At 44.0% G+C, this 16,058-nt stretch overlaps 1 protein-coding gene across 9 annotated transcripts in view; it reads left to right on the top strand.

Annotated features, from left to right (window-relative positions):
* RAP1GAP2 (RAP1 GTPase activating protein 2) overlaps positions 1 to 16,058 on the top strand; it is a 210,913-nt gene that overhangs the window by 147,362 nt on the left and 47,493 nt on the right. For all 9 annotated transcript variants that reach the window (XM_057501042.1, XM_036906110.2, XM_036906109.2 and 6 more), the window contains 5 exons: positions 4,659 to 4,694; positions 9,041 to 9,085; positions 9,842 to 9,874; positions 10,290 to 10,502; positions 11,581 to 11,684. In XM_057501042.1, coding sequence (XP_057357025.1) covers positions 4,659 to 4,694; positions 9,041 to 9,085; positions 9,842 to 9,874; positions 10,290 to 10,502; positions 11,581 to 11,684 — 431 coding nt within the window. The remainder of the gene's footprint in view (positions 1 to 4,658; positions 4,695 to 9,040; positions 9,086 to 9,841; positions 9,875 to 10,289; positions 10,503 to 11,580; positions 11,685 to 16,058) is intronic.

The raw sequence follows: 16,058 nt of genomic DNA, 5'->3' as shown, positions 1-16,058 counted from the left end.
TGTTGGTAAGGCTTCCAGTAAATGACAGGCTGAGAGTAATTAAGGTTTTGAGGAGACCAGAGTTAAACATCGATTTTCGACCACACATCCTAATCCCTGCATTGTTTGAGGGTCAACTGTAATTGCTTTGTGACACTGACATATATACATCCATATTACTCTCTTTGCATTTGTATATATTCATATAGGTACCTTTAGGTTTTGTTTTTATGAAAATGGAATCATATTCTATGTGTTGTTTTCTGATTTGCTCCCTTGCCCCCACACTTACTATATTATCTTGGAGATTGTCTGATGTAAGCAATATAGAGTTATAGTTAATTTTTTTTGGGAACAGCTTTATTGAGAAATAATTCATGTACTGTAAAGTCACGATTTAAAGTGTACAATTCAGTGGTTTTTAGTATCTGCACAGAGTTGTGTAACCATTGTGTAATCATCACTACAATCAATTTCAGAACGTTTTCATCACATCAAAAATAAACCCTGTACCCTTCAGCTATCACACTCCAAATCTCCCATTTCCCTTAGCCCTAAGCAACCACATACCTATTTTCTGTCTCTCTAGATTTGCCTATTCTGGACAGTTAACATAGATGGAATCAAATAACATGTGGCCTTTCGTATCTGTCTTCTTTCACTTAGCATAATGTTCTCGAGGTTCTTCCGTGGTGTAGCTTGAATCAGTACTTCATTCCTTTTTTATGGCTGAATACTGTTCTGTTGTACAGATAGGCCATAATTAGTTTCTGCATGAGTTGATGGATGTTTTGGGCATTACGAATATCACTGCTGTGAACATTGGTGTACTAGTTTTTGTGTGGACGTGTGTTTTCATTTCTCTTGGGGTATATACCTAGGAATGGAATCACTGGGTCAAATGGTAACTCTATGTTTTACTTTTTAAGGATCTGCCCAACTGTTTTCCACAGTGGCTGTACCATTTCCCATTCCCACTAGCAGTGTATGTGAGTGTTCTGTTTTCTCCACATTCTAACACTTGTTATTTATTTATTTTTGTCTTTTTGGCTATAGCCATAGCAGTCGGTGTAAAGTGGTCTCTCATTGTGGTTTTGATTTACATTTCCCAATGGCTGATGTTATTGAGCATCTTTGTATGTGCTTATTGTCCATTTATATATTTTCTTTGGAGAAATGTCTCTTCAGATTTTCTGTGTTCATTTTAAAATTGAGTATTTATCTTTTTATTATTGAGTTGTAAGAATACTTTATATAGTCTAGATACAAGTCCCTTATCAGATTATGATTTGCAGATATTTCCTTCTATTCTGTGGGGGTGTCTTCACTTTCTTGATAGTGTCCATTGAAGTGCAAATTTGGTGAAGTCTAATTTATTTTTTCTTTTGTTGCTTATGCTTTGGATGTTGTATCTAAGAATCTATTGCTAAATAGCTCTTATGTTTAGGTTGTTGATGTAGCTTCAGTTAATTTTTGTGTATGGTGTGAGCTAAAGGTCCATCCTCATCCTTTTGCACATAGCTATCCAGTTTTTCAGTACAATTTGTTGAGAAGACCCCATTGAATAGTCTTGGCACCCTTGTTGAAATTCAGTTGCCATAGATACATGGTTTTATTTTTGGACTTTAAATTCTGTTTTATTGATCTAAATGTCTGTCCTTGTCAGTACCACACAAATACCTTGTATCAGGATTTTGTTTTGTAAAATACAAAAACATAGTATTTGCATTTTATCTTGATTGCTTTTATTAAGTTTTGAAATTGGAAAGTGTGAATCTTTCAAATTTGTTCTTTTTCAAGAGTGTTTTGGCTATTCTTGGTCCTTGGGTTTCCATATTAACTTTAGGATTAGCTTTTCAATTTCTGTAAAAGATCCAGTTAGAATTTTGATAGAGATTGCATTGAGTTGGAAGACTGATTTGGAGAGTTAGTTATCTTAATTATATAGACTCTTTCAATCATGATCATGGGATTTATTTCCATTTATTTAGAATTCTTTAATTTCTTTCATTTAGTGTTTTCTAGTTTTCAGATTATGAAATTTGCACTTCTTTTGTTAAACTTACACCTAAGTATTTTATTCTCTTTGGTGTTAATGTAATTGAAATTGTTTTCTTAATTTTATTTTTGGATTGTTTGCTGATAGTGTATATGAATACAATTGATTTTTGGATATTGGTCTTATATCTTCAGGCTTGCTCAAGTCATTGATTATATTAGTTCTGATTGCTTTTTAGAGAATTCCTTAGGATTTTCTATATACACAGTCATGTCATCTGTGAATAGAGATAGTTTCAATTCTTCCTTTCCAATTTGGATGCCTTTTATATAGTTTTATTGTCTAATTGCTCTGGTTAGGACATCCAGAACAATGTTAAATAGAAGTTATGAGTGGATAGCCTTGTCTTGTTCCTTATCTTATGGGCAAAGTATTTGGTCTTTCATTAATAAGTATGATATTAGTTGTGGATTTTTGTAGATACCCTTTATCATGTTGAGGAACTTCCCTTCTATTCCTAGTTTGTTGAGTGTTTTGTTTTTTTTTCTGAACAAGAAGGGTTTTTTTTGCATTCAAATGCTTCATGCTTTATCTATGTCTGTGAGATGACAGCGTGGTTTTTTGTTTTTAATTTTATTTGTGTGGTGTTTTACATTAATTGATATTTGGATAGTAAACCAACCTTGAATTACTGGGATAAATCCCACCTAGTTATGATGTATAATTCTTCTTTATATGTTGCTGGATTCAGTTTGCTAGCATCTTGAGAATTTTTCTATCTATATTCACAAGCTGTATTGGTCTTTAGTTTTCTTCTTTTGTCATGTCTTTGGTTTGGGTGTCTGGGTAATACTCACTTCATCGAGTAAATTGGGGAGTGTTCCCTTCCCTCTTTTTGGAAGAGTTTGGGAGGAATTAATATTAATTTTTCTTTAAGTGGTAGAATTCACAACTGAAGTTATTTGGACCTGGCCTTTTCTTTGTGGATAGTTTTTTGATTATTAATTCAATCTCTTTATTTATTATAGGTCTTTTTAGATTTTCTGTTTCTTCCTGAGTCAGTTTTGGTAGTTTGTATATTGCTGGAAGTTAAGTTATGTAATTTATTGACACACAGTTCATAGTATTTGTATTTTATTCTATGAATGTAGCTTACTCTAACCAATTTCCTATACATAGGAATGTTTCCATTTTTTTACTGTTACAAAGTACTGCAATAAACATTTTATTATCTCTAGCTTTGTATTCATTGTAAGTGTGTTTATAGTATAGATTCCTAGAAGAGGAATTGCTGGGTCAGAGGTCCGGATATTGAAAATGTTGATGGTTTCTTCCCCTTTGTTCTCTTTCTGCTCATCTTTCTAGCTTTATTGATTTCTATGTTCTTCATGTCTAGTAATCTTGGTCACCTGGAGTTTGGAGTTGGTAAGAATGCACCAAGCAAGTAGGAAGGATAGGTCTGGAAACTGTGTGTGGTGTTTGCTTGAAGGGGGTGCACTGTTTGTTCTCAATCCTGCACATTCACATGTGGGATTTCCAGACCCTGGAACCTAAACTGCTGGCAGATCAGAGACTCTGCCTCTGACAGGCCAGTTTCAGTCTGGGAGAGGTCACTTGGAGCCTGCAGCAGGGCTGGGTCTCCCCAGCTGACACCACAGGGATCCTTCCCAGGGCCGTTGTCCTGGGAGTTCTGGGAGCAGCAGGGGCTCCAGGCAGGTCTGGCCCGTTGGTGCCTGCGAGGAAGGGAGACTGGGTGCTTTTCCTCTGCGTGAGGAAGAGACCAGGACATACCTTTCTACCTTATCATTGCCTTCTTTCTCTCTTGTTCCTCTGGGGCCTGTTTGTTCCAGGTACTCATTAACTCATGGCTTGCCAGTGCCCAGATGTGGGCAGTGATCTTACATCAAGAACGTGTAGCTGTTTTTGTGAAATGGGAAGTGGGGGAAACTTCTGAGGAACCTCTGCGTGTGTTTTCTTAGGGTAGCGCTTTCAGACTCACCTCAATTTGACCTCTTTTTCTTCTTTTTGCCTTTACCTGGAATTTACAAAGGTGGAGCCAAAGTAGGTTAAAGGTTTAGATTTATGAAGTTTGAGATTTTAGAAATAATCTCTCCAGGTCCTTGGGGGCTGTAGTTCAATGGCTTTCAGGCTTTGTGCATGTGCTGTAGGGTGGCAAAGAGGTGTCTTGGAGACAGGGGACAGGAGCTGCCCTGGCCAGAGCAGCTCTGCTTTTATGGTCTTATATGTTTAATTTCTAAGTGAGATTTTGTATGAGGAGACAGAAGGGGGATGTTGGAAAAGTACTTGTGTTGGACATCTTGGCTCCCCTGTTGGGTTGAAAACATCCCAAACGGGAATGCTACTGCAAGTCAAATTCTGGGGCCAAGAGGCATTTTGGGGAACTGGCTTTTCCCAGGGGCCCCACAGGCCCCACAGCCACAGAGACCAGGTGGCTGCTTTTCCCAGGGCCATTTGCCAGCCTGGAAGTGTTTTATTTTTTTCTTTTGTTGTATGGGGTGTTCTGGCCCTCCAGCCCTGCAAAGGCAAAATCAAATTATCTTCTTGCTTGATCCAGATGAATGTTGTCCCTGGGGAAGCCCTGGGCTGGACTTCCAGACAGTTGGTGAGCAGACCTCTGGCTGATCCCTCTTTCTCTCCCTGTCCTCTTTGTGTCTTTCAGTCGGCAGAGTTCTTCGAGATGCTGGAGAAAATGCAGGTGAGCATCCCCAAAGTGGGGAAGCCGAGCCCCGGGTGGGGTTGCCAAGATGGTCTTGGGGGGTGCACCACCAGGTAGAACCCATGGGCAGAATTCGGGAGCCTTAGCGGGGGGCAGAGAGAGGACTCAGACCTCACTGGCCTGGGCAGCCTCGGGCCAGTAACAGGTCGAGCGGCACAGAGGATTCTGGGAAGACAGACTCCTGCCTGAGGAACAGGGAGAAGATAAAAAACAGGACCTCTGGCCAGGTGAGCAGACCAGGTGTGGGGAAGGTTTGGAAGGGTCCATTTTTCCTGAAATGGTTTGAAAGGAAAGCCCCTTCTCAGGGGAGTCATTCTGTGTCTGGGAGGCAGACCGACTGGTGACAGACAGACCTGAGTTCAAATCCTGCATCAACACTTATAGTTCAAGTTCCTTTGCTTTTCAAAGCTCCTGTTTTTTGTCTACTCACAGCCCTGTTCTCACCTCACTCTGACACAACGCCAAATGTGTGGTTGTTTGTTTCCCCACAAGACAGTTATGTGACACGAACCAGCTATCCTATGATTCAGCTCAATTCTGACACTATATCCCTGGAGAATAAGGGCTCTGCCCCCGAGACTGCCTGCCTTCACATGCCAACTGACAGTCAGTTGTCACCTGGGCTTCTGACCAACCAGTTTAAATTGGAGGTTCGCACCACCAGGTTCAATTTATTTGCTAGAGCACCTACCTCACAGAACTCAGGAAAGCAGTTTACTTACTAGATTACCAGTTTATTATAGAAGGATACAACTCAGGAACATCCAGATGGGAAAGACCCAGAGGGCAGTGTATGGGGGAAAGGGCACAGATCTTCCGTGCCCTCTGAACACACCACCCTCCCAGCATCTACATGTGTGCCCTGACCTGGAGGCTCTCCAAACCCAGGCCTTTGGATTTTTATGCAGGCTTCATTACATAGGTAGGACTGATAAACCATTGGCCACCAATAGTTGATTCAACCTCTGTGGAGTTTTGTTGGGGGGAGGACACTGAAAGTTTCACCCCTCTAATGTGGTTGGTTCCCCTGGTAACCAGCCCAGGGTGGCCCAAAAGTCACCTCATTACTATAAATCATTAACATACATTTATGACTGCCACTCCTTTCACCTTTATGTCTATGGACTGTTTCAGGTACCGAAGATAGAAGACCAAATACTATAACAAAAGATGCTCCCATTTCTCTTACCACTTCGGAAATTCCAAGGGTTTTAGGAGTTCTGTGCCAGGAACAGATGAAGACCAAAATATGTATTTCTTATTATAAATCACAGTTGCACAGCTTCCATAAATAAACAGAAATAAAAATACCCACTTCCATGGTTGTTGGGATGAAATGAGGTAATATATGTAAATACTTGGTAGGTCCGCCCTGCATAAAAATCAGTGTTCAGTGTTGATTTGGGGGCCTTTATAATTACTTGTCCCCAGGGGGTCAGGGCTCACAGGTGAGATCCACTGCCCTAGAGAATGTAGAGAGGGGTCCAGAAGGCTTAATTGATACAGGTGGAAAGAGTGGGATGAAGATGTTGATAATAGCACATATATTTTCAGCACTTCTCCTGGCTCAGAGATGGGCAGGTGTTACCTATTTCTTCTTGACAAGGCCTGCAGGAAGTAGATATATTGTTGTTATTATAATTACCCCCGTTACACAGAATATGTGAAAAGTGAGGAAACTGAGGCACAGAGGTGTTACATAAAGCACTCAAGGACTCATGGCTAGTAAGCACCTTCTGAGCCAGAAGACTTGGCCATTGTATTATGATGCTTTTTTACCCTAAGTGAGTGCTATTGGCTCAAGGAAGGAAGATTCTGTGGCAGTGTTCTGGAAGCTTCAGGAGGAGAGGCAGATGGGGTGTCCACTGCTGCCTGAGGTGCAGGTGGAGGCGCTGAGGTCCTCATGGGAAAGCCCGGTCTCCCTAAGGATGGGGAGGGGAGGGGCAGTTTGAGGGAAAAATATTTTTGGTGCTTGTGTCATTATCACAAGCAAGTTATTAAGATCCTCATCTCTGTCCAGCAGTGTATGGACTAAAAACTAATTTTATATGCATTTAGGGAACTCACAATCCAGGTGCATGAACAGGGATGGCATTGTTTGGAACAAAGCTGAGATTTTCACCTCAAGCATATGGATTCCTGGCACTCTAGGAAGCTGGCAGGGGACTTGCAGCTCACCCAGTCCTCACCCTGCCTTCTTTCTGGTTGTTCCCACACCCCACCCATCCTTCACTCTTAGCTGTGGTCCCCTGCCTACCCCACAAAGGGCTATACTGTTTGAACACATAACTCAGCCCCTTTTGACTGGCCTCGTATCATTCTGTTGTTTATTTAGGCTGCTGGGCTTGCCTTCTCAACTAGATAGAGACCCTGGGCAGGGGTCTGGTTTTGTGCTCCCTCTGTATCTTCACGGCAGCTGATACCTAAGGGCAGCTTGCTGATTACATCTCAATTGAGACTGCTGGGGCCTGAAATCAGACTTGTCAGTGTGTGGGTACCTACCACATGCCCACTGGGCCCAGCCTCCGAGGGCCCACATTTTCCAGCTCCTCTGTATGCACGACACTCACATATGGGGAACCTGTGGATGAAACCGGTGGCATGGTGTGGCCGGATTCTGTCCTTGAGTGCGGGCACCATCTGTCCTCATGCGGAGACTGAGTTTCAGAGCAACCAAGTGCTCGGGGCACTCTGATTTGTGGAGAAGTGAAACTAAGTGTGCTTGGTCAAATCACTAGAACTCTGTGATCCTCAGTTTCTTCATGGCAGGGGAAAGAGGGGATAATGATAATACCTATTGTGAAGGATGGCACACAGAGGGGAGAGGGCCTGGGTCTTGGCTGGTGGCTCTGTCGTGGGGGAGGGCAGGAGAAGAGGTTCGCTCTCCTGCCCAGGGGCTGTTCCCAGGCAGGGATGACTAATGCAAGGCAAACAAAACAAGCTTCTGACATCACCCCGACTCCTGTCCGCCCAGTTTGCCTACCTGGACAGGGTCTGCAGGGCCACCCAGGCGGTTTTCTCCCTCTGTGAGGAGAGGAGCACCTGTCTGGTGGGAGGGGCCCTCCCACACCCTTCTGAACAATGCTGCCGGGTGACTCAGGCCTGAGAAGTCCAGAGAAGCTGAAGTCCAAATCCACCCCGTGAGCAGGAGCCCTGGGCTGCAAGGGCCGTGAGGTGGGAACATGCACGGGGTGGACAGATGGCCCAGCTTCAAATCCAGCCCTGCTATTCACTAGCTGTGTGACATTAGGTGGGCAGCCTTCTCCCTGGGCCTCTTTCTCATTGGTGAAAAGATGCTGAGGGCTTCAAAGGAGGAGACAGGATGCCAGGGAAGGTCAGGGACCTGCAGTGCCATGTCATGAACAGGCAGCGGCCGCTTCTGGGCTCTTCTCTCCAGAAGGGACCCATTTCTCCTGGTTGTCCCACCATGTCATACCTTCATCTGGTTTATTCAAACAGTCTTGAGAATACCATGTGCTCCCCTCTCAGAAAACACCCGGTTAAGTCGGAACTTGACTATAGGACCACTGGATGAGGCACTGTGTTCTCCAGAAAATAGTTTTCCACAAACCTGTAGGTGAACCCTTTTAATGCAGCCCTGTCATGGTGTCTGATCCCTGAAGTAATACGTCTGTGAGGTGGCAGGTGGGCACTAGAATCCTTATTTCCCAGATGCAGGTATGGAGGCTTCAAGAGGCCCAACTTGGTGGAGGGTCACCTCACCTGTAGTAAGACAGTGGCAGAATGAAGACCCTTCCACCGGGGCAGGATGGAGCTGGTGTGGCGTGAAGGCCAGGATGCCGGCTGTGACACCCCCAGACACGGGTTCTCACCCCTCGCCTGCCTACTGCTTCCCAGAGTCTTGCGGAGATATTTTGGCCCAGGACAATGCTGCCTGCCTGGTGATGAGGATAACCCATTGCTTTTACTGTATACCAGTCACTCTTCCAAGAGCTTAACATATTATCAACGTTTAACCTTCACCACAGTAGTAGGTGCCATTATTGTTTCCATTTGACAGATGGGAACACTGAGCCACCGAGAGGTTTTGTGACTTGCCAAGGTTATAAGGTCGTAAGTGGCAGTGCTGGGATTTGAAGCTCAGTGATCTGGCTCCAGTCCATGCTCTTCACACCCCTGCCTCCTGCCTTGCCTGGGGCTGCTGGGAGGACTGAGCGTGACAAGGTGTGTGACGTGTCAGGGTCCAGCACCCCTCAGCTGCCACTCTGATTACCAACCCCAGCAAGGCAGGTGTTCCCAAGAGATTCCTGTTTGGCCCCTTTTTGGTGACTTTGCTTTTCCATAGATCCTCCTTGTTTCCACAGGGGATCAAGCTTGAAGAACAAAAGCCAGGACCCCAGAAGAACAAGGTGGGCTGTGCAGAGGAGGGAGCCAGGTAGCCCCAGCCAGGGAGCCCCGCTGAGAGGACAGCAGGGGAGCAGCTGGCGTGCTGGGGTCTGCTGTCTGACACCCTCTGATTTGGATTTCACTGCGAGCCCCTTAAGTGGCTGTTCCCCTGTTGGCTTATGTAGAGTGGGTGTCAAAGGGGGCCCCTGGTTTTCTGCCTTTAGGGCAACTTGAGAGCAGGCGAGGGTGGGGGCCTCAGGCCAGGCCTAGGGCTGGTGGCTCAGCCCGGCTCCTCTGCACCCCCTCCTGTAAATGAGCCACATACAGTGTTTTAGGGGGACAGACTCTGAGCTCTGGGCTCCAGTGGCCATTAGTTCTCAGCTTCAGTTTCCATTTCCAAGGCCCAGGGGTTCAGCTCCTCACCTGGAGGTCAGCCCCCTTGCGTGGTGGGGGACTGGGCGGGGTCGTCGTCTTCCTGCTGCGGCATCCTCAGTTAGAAGGTAGCGTAGGAGGGCTGTAAAGTCAGCGCCTTTGTGTACGGTCTTCAGCCAGCCAGGTCTACATGCAGGTTATGTCATTTTGGGGAAGAATTCGAGAAGCCAGGTCCTAGAGCTGCCTGTCTGCTGCCCTCCTGTCTGGTGGTCTTCCTGTCTGTGCTCCCAGAGCTCTGGTACAGCCTGCCAGGCCCCCAGCCCACCCCTCCCCAGATCTGGGAGGGGAATGGAAACAGTTGCACATTTTAGGGGCACTGATGGGGCATTGTCTGGTTTGTCTTGCAGGATGACTACATCCCGTACCCCAGCATTGACGAGGTAGGGGCCCCTGGCCGCTGTGAGGCCTGCTCTGGTCCTGTCTCTTGGGCAAGGCTGGGGGAGCTTCTGGTGATGATGGTGATGGTACCTGCCCTGCCCTGCGTGGGACTGAACTTGGGGTCTGGGGCTTGAGGGCCCAACTCTCCCATCTCTCCCTTTGTGATCTCAGTTTCTCCATGTTTAAATTGGGGGTGCCCATCCAAGGCTGGCAACTCTGGTGCCACAGGGTTGGTGAAGCTGGAGATGTCATGGGGCTTAGAGAAGGGGTTCATGTTACTGCCTTTGGCCTCAGATATGGGGGTCCCTCCCTTGGAGATGTTCAGAGGTGGTGGTGGAGACACCACCACTGGCATCACGCCCCTCCCCCTGCAGACTCAGGGCAGGCTGCAGTGTGAGATCCACTCTCTGCCTCCAGGTGGTGGAGAAGGGGGGCCCATACCCACTGGTCGTCCTGCCCCAGTTCGGTGGCTATTGGATCGAGGACCCGGAGAACGTGGGCACCCCGACCTCCCTGGGCAGCAGCATCTGTGAGGAGGAGGAAGAGGACAGCCTCAGCCCCAGCACGTTTGGTTACAGGCTTGAGTGCAAGGGAGAAGCCAGGGCCTACCGCAGGCACTTCCTGGGGAAGGTGAGGCCCAGGGGCCCTGGGCGGCAGTAGCTGACGGTGGGGGAAGCACCGGGAACGCTCTGCACTGCCCCCTTCCCTGCTGTCTGCCTCTGTCCTCAATGGAGAGGGCTGACTGGCTCTGCTGGCCAGGGGACAGGGAGAGTGCAGAAGTCAGGAAGGCTCATCCCAGCAACTGTTTGAGGAGGTGATGGGACGGGTAGCCTCTCGGGCGTGAAAGAGGGAGGAAGGAGAAAATATGTTCTCACACCTCGGAAGTCTCCACTTCCTTCTGAATAGTGCAGATCTCTCCTGTACTCACTTAAGCAGGTCCCCCAGGTCCTTGTAGTGGACGATGTGCTGTGAGCCGCTGAGAAGTGACAAAGTCTTATTTCTTTAAATATATTGTGCCTTTCAGCCTTGCCAGGTTCTGGAAGCCCCCAAAGCAGACAACAGAAATCTCCAGCTGAAGGCAGCTTTACAGGGTCTCAAAGGGAGGAGCTGCAGCAGAACGCCCCCCACACCCGAACTTGTTAAAAAATCGATTCCAGCTCCCCACCCTGATAGGGCAGGTCTGGGGTGGGCTCCCTGAGCCTGGGGGCCACCCCCCCACCAGAGCACTTCCCAGCTCCCCTTGGGCAGGGGTGCCAGGGTTCCTCCCAGCTTTATTCCCACATGGAGTCTGAACTGGGGAGCAAGGAAGTGAGGATTCAGTATCTGGTGAAGAATTTGAGCTTCAGTCAGGACAGATGTGGGTATGAGTCCTGGATCTGGCTCTTACTAGTTGTGTGTCTCTGGACAGTTAGTTCACGTGCCTGAACACTGGTTTACAGGTCTGTGAAGTGTGATTCTCACTCTCATAAAGCAGTCAGGATCAAAGGAGATGATGGGCATCAGCGCCCAGCGTCCTGAGGACTGGGCAGGTGGAACCCATTGCTGCCATCCTCCGCCTCCCCTCCTCTCCTCCTCTCTTTCCCCTACTTGCCGTCAGTGGTGGCCACAGCAGTAGCATGGGGGCTCTCTTTCCTGGTGAAGGGAGAGGTTTGGGGGGCCATGTCTGGATTTCCCCTCCTCCCCACTAACACCTAATTTCTGTGCCTAGGATCATCTAAATTTCTACTGTACTGGCAGCAGTTTGGGGAACTTGCTTCTGTCCATCAAGTGTGAGGAGGCAGAGGGCATTGAGTACCTTCGGATCATTCTCAGGTGGGGCTCCTGCACGTTTGGAGGCCACGCCTCTAGTGGCCAGGACCCAGAAATACCAGTCCGACCAGTCTGGTCTGGGCGTGCTGGGGGGAACAGCTAGAATCCTGGGGCCACGTCCAGGTTGCCAGGCAGGGAGCCCAGGTGTTTATGCCACCTGGCTGGTTGCTGGAGTCAGAGTGGTATCTGGTCTCAAGGTCACCTAGACCATATCCCGACCTGCTTCTTGGGGACCGTAGCTCTGAGGAAGATGACGGGAAGAAAGAGTAGAGATAGCTTATTCTGCCGAGATAACGCCAGATCATCCTGCGAGCGGGTTTGACAGAACACTGCCTTTGGTGTGCACCCTGTCAGGGAACACAGATCCCAAAGCATCTGTGCGCTGGGTTCCCCGGGATGGAATGATTGTCATAACAGGAGCATTGATTTACAGCTAAGCCAGGGCACCTCTCTCTGGATGATGACCTCTTCAAGGGCAGGAAGTGGAACTGGTTTCTGTTTTCGACTAACATGCTGTGTAAAACCTCCTTTATACCAGGAGGCATGTGTGATAGGTGCTGGGTATGCAATGATGACCAAGTCGTGGTCCCTGTTCTCTAAAGACTGATGGTCTAGAGGGAGAGACAAACAGAGGATTTTAATATGTGTCACAGGCACTATTTTAGCGATGTGCACAAGATGCTATGGGAACACAGAGAGTCTGGGTCTTATTTATCTCTGTCCCTGGTGGGCTGGTAAAGAAGCCAGGAAGGCCAAGTGTGAAGGCCAAGTGCTGGTGCTTAGAGTGCTGTGAACCTGCCAAGGCTCCCACTTCATATTTGTTCAGTCTAATTGGAAGTCCTTGAAGGTATTTTTTTTCTGTCCCAATTTTGAAATGAATATGGGAGGGAACAGGGACACATAGAAGCTATGGGAGAAGTTTGCTGGGGGTTTGAGGGGAGGGCACCAGGAAGTTGTCAGCACCCATCCAATCTTCATTTGCTTTTTATTAAGAAAGGAAGCAATTTTCTTTACTGAGGTTCACTGGCCAGAAATCATGTTTGCAAGGCAAGGAAGAGTCAATTAAACCACTAGAGCCAATTTTTTGAGGAAGTAATACCTGGATCCACAGTTCCAAATAAGATTTTAAGCTAGGTGAATCTCTAAAGAAAATTACTTGCTTTCTTAATAAAACTCAGACCCAGATTGGGTAGGATTTCTGAGTTAGATGATGACTGCATACAAGGCTCTAACACACTTTTTCTAATACTATATCCTATCTGTAATGCTGCCATCAGGACTGAAAACTAGAGAAGGATGCTGGGAATACACACTTCGATGATTTTTTTTTGTGTGTGGTAATCTGTGGGGCAGATAGGACTACAGTGTAGGTGATGTTGAGAGTTGAATCACAGTTCCCCTTCCTTAGAAAGAAATGTATGAAATGGGAGATTCTGTGCTCTTTAGAAGTGAGGGTTAGCCCTGGAACAATCAGGAGTCTTTCTGCATGGAACCATTTTATTGTTTTGAGTTCAGCAGCATTTGAAATCAGTGCCTTAGGGTACCTAATGTCAAGCTCAAATGTGGCTCTCCCAAATGGAATGTCAGTGAGTGGGACGGTGGAGAGAAGCCATGTGTCAGCTAGGAAGTTGGACATCTACATCATGTACTTGGAGGGATGGCCAGGCCAAATTGAAAACCAGACATAAAATAATTGACCCCATGGCTTTAGCAGCTTTACCAGACACAAAGAAGAAATTATGCAGAGGTGAAATTCTCCTGCTGGCAGTGACTCCTGTCCCAGCTTCTTCCTCATTCCCTGTAGGCTTCTGGATTATTTACTTAATGTCTTGTAACAGCCAGCTCTCCAGCCTAAACTCTGAGAAGAATATTCTTACTGCCGCTGTGTGTGCTATGAGAATAGCCAAGAAGAATCTATCCACAATTTGGAAACAAATAGCATAGTTGAGTACATTTCTTCTTTTCCAAATTTGAATATAACAAAGGAGAAGAAAAACCTGACAGGTTGGTGAAAGAAGAGAGTCTATATCTTAAAAAAGTATAACCTGGCATTTAGAAGATACGGAAATAACTGAATTTTGAAAATGATTTACAAATAAAATTTAGATAGCTATTAAATTTGTATTTTCAGCAAACTTCTAAAAATAATTAACTGTATGAAAGAAAGAAGATAAAATAAGGCCATAGAATGAGATGAAAAAGTTGCTAGTTAAGGAACTACTGTAAGACAAGGAAAAATGGCCCCTCAATTTTTTTTTAAATGGTATTAGAAGCAGTGAAGAGCAAAATCTACTTCATGGAAAACCCAATTAGTAATATTGAAGACAAGCTGAAGAAGCTCTCATGTAATTCAAAGGAAAATACAGCATCTCTAAAATGATGAGCAAAATTATAATGAATTTGGAGACTAGTAAGCAGGAATTAAACATGTGGATAATTGATGTTCTTAAGCTGATTAAAGACTTCAGTTTAAAGATCAAAATGACTCACTCAGTATCAGAAAAAGATCAATGAAAGGAACCTAATAGCTGGACTTATTCTGATGAAAATGTAATGTTCTGTGGATATAAAATTACTGGTAGAATGAAATGTTCCAAATAGTAAAGGAAGATGGAGAGAACATACACATATAGAAAAAACAGAAAATAAAGGAATCATAAATAAGTAAGTATATTAGAAGTAAGTCTGAGTACTTCTATTATATGTATGTATAATGTATAATTATAATATATGTTTAAATATAAGCATGTAAGATAAAGATATACATGATATACAGTAAATATGAGTTAAATTCCACTTTTAAATAGCAAAGAATCTCAGTTGAGTCATCCCTCCAAAAAACCCCCACAAATCAACCAACCAGTGGATCTATATTTTATTAAAGATGGTAACTCAGTATATTTAAAAAGAAGTGTTATGAAAAAGTTATAACAATAAAATACAAAAAGAAATCACAGTTGCTATATTAATATGGAAAAGTAGAATTCAAGGTAAAAAAGCAATCAGTTTGATAAAGAAGGCTAATTGTCTATTCATGAAAGATAAAATCTGCAATGAAGATATCTTGTAAACCCTTTTATTCTTAATAGTATGTATTATAGTATACACATATATGTGATTAAAATATGGAGGGATTTATAGAATACAAGTATAGTGGATTTTAACATCACTTGACAGATCAAAGAGGATAGAAAATGAGAGGATATTGATAATCTCAATATTTTTTATGTCAATTTTCTATTTTTGTCTATATCTGTATCTATATGTAGCTCTCAAACTTTGACCCTCTAACAGATTTCTGCTTCTTTTCAAGTGCCAGTGGAATATTTACACATATTGATTATAAGGTAGATCAGTGTTTTTCTGTGGATCTGCTACAACAGAATCATCTTAAAACTTTAAAACAAAGCAAAGTGAAAAAACAAAATAGCACCCAGACTTTAAGATGCCAACCATTTAAAAAACAAAAATTTAAACGTACATTTACATATTTGAATATAAATATGTAAGATATAAAAAGACATAAATAATAAAATGTATTTCTGTTTCCTGATTTCTACAGCATTTTAGAGAACATACTGTTTTATAACTTGCTTCTCTTAATGTGTCTAGAGTTCTGTTCATATTAATATATAAAGAGCTTAATTCCTTTTACTGCTGCATATATTCCATTCCATGTATGTGAAATAACTTATTTAACAGATGCCCTAATGCCATTGTTAGTCTTTTGGTATCACAAATAATGTTACAGTGAAAAACCTTGTGCAGATATCAATTTGTATAGATTAAAATAATTTCTCAGAAGTGAGATAGGTCAAAACATAAAAGCATTTGTATTTCAATAGATATTGCCAAGTTGTGTTCTGTAGGAGCTGTATTAATTTGAACTTTCATCAGTAATGTATCAGAGTGTTCATTGTTCCAAAGCCTCTACAACAGAATGTTTATTCAAATATTTGAATCTTTGCCATTCTGTTAGGTAAAAATGGCATTTTAGTATAGTTTAAATTTACAATCATTTTGTTGAATGATGTTGGGTATTTTTTCATATATTTAAAGACCACATGTAATTATTTTCTATGAACTGTCTGTTCAAAAGCTTTGCTCCCTTTTTAAAAAATTGAACTGTCAGTTCAAATTTCTATTTTAAAAAATCTTGCAGATAATTCTTGATAGCAGGTAGATTTAGGAACCAGCCTTTGATACCATAAAATAAATCTAAATAAATGTAAAAAAGCAGATACTTTGCTGGATATATTTGCTTACAATTTCACAATAAAACTATAAATGAATAACAAAGTGATGTTTAAAAAACCCACTTAGCCACTTAGAAATAAACAATCTCAACACTTTCCTATAAATACTATTGGGCCAAAG

This window comes from Manis pentadactyla, chromosome 4 (genome assembly GCF_030020395.1).
Source record: "Manis pentadactyla isolate mManPen7 chromosome 4, mManPen7.hap1, whole genome shotgun sequence".
Taxonomy (NCBI): domain Eukaryota; kingdom Metazoa; phylum Chordata; class Mammalia; order Pholidota; family Manidae; genus Manis; species Manis pentadactyla.
The sequence above is the reverse complement of the archived record's forward strand: the minus strand, read 5'-3'. Positions and strand labels throughout refer to the sequence as shown.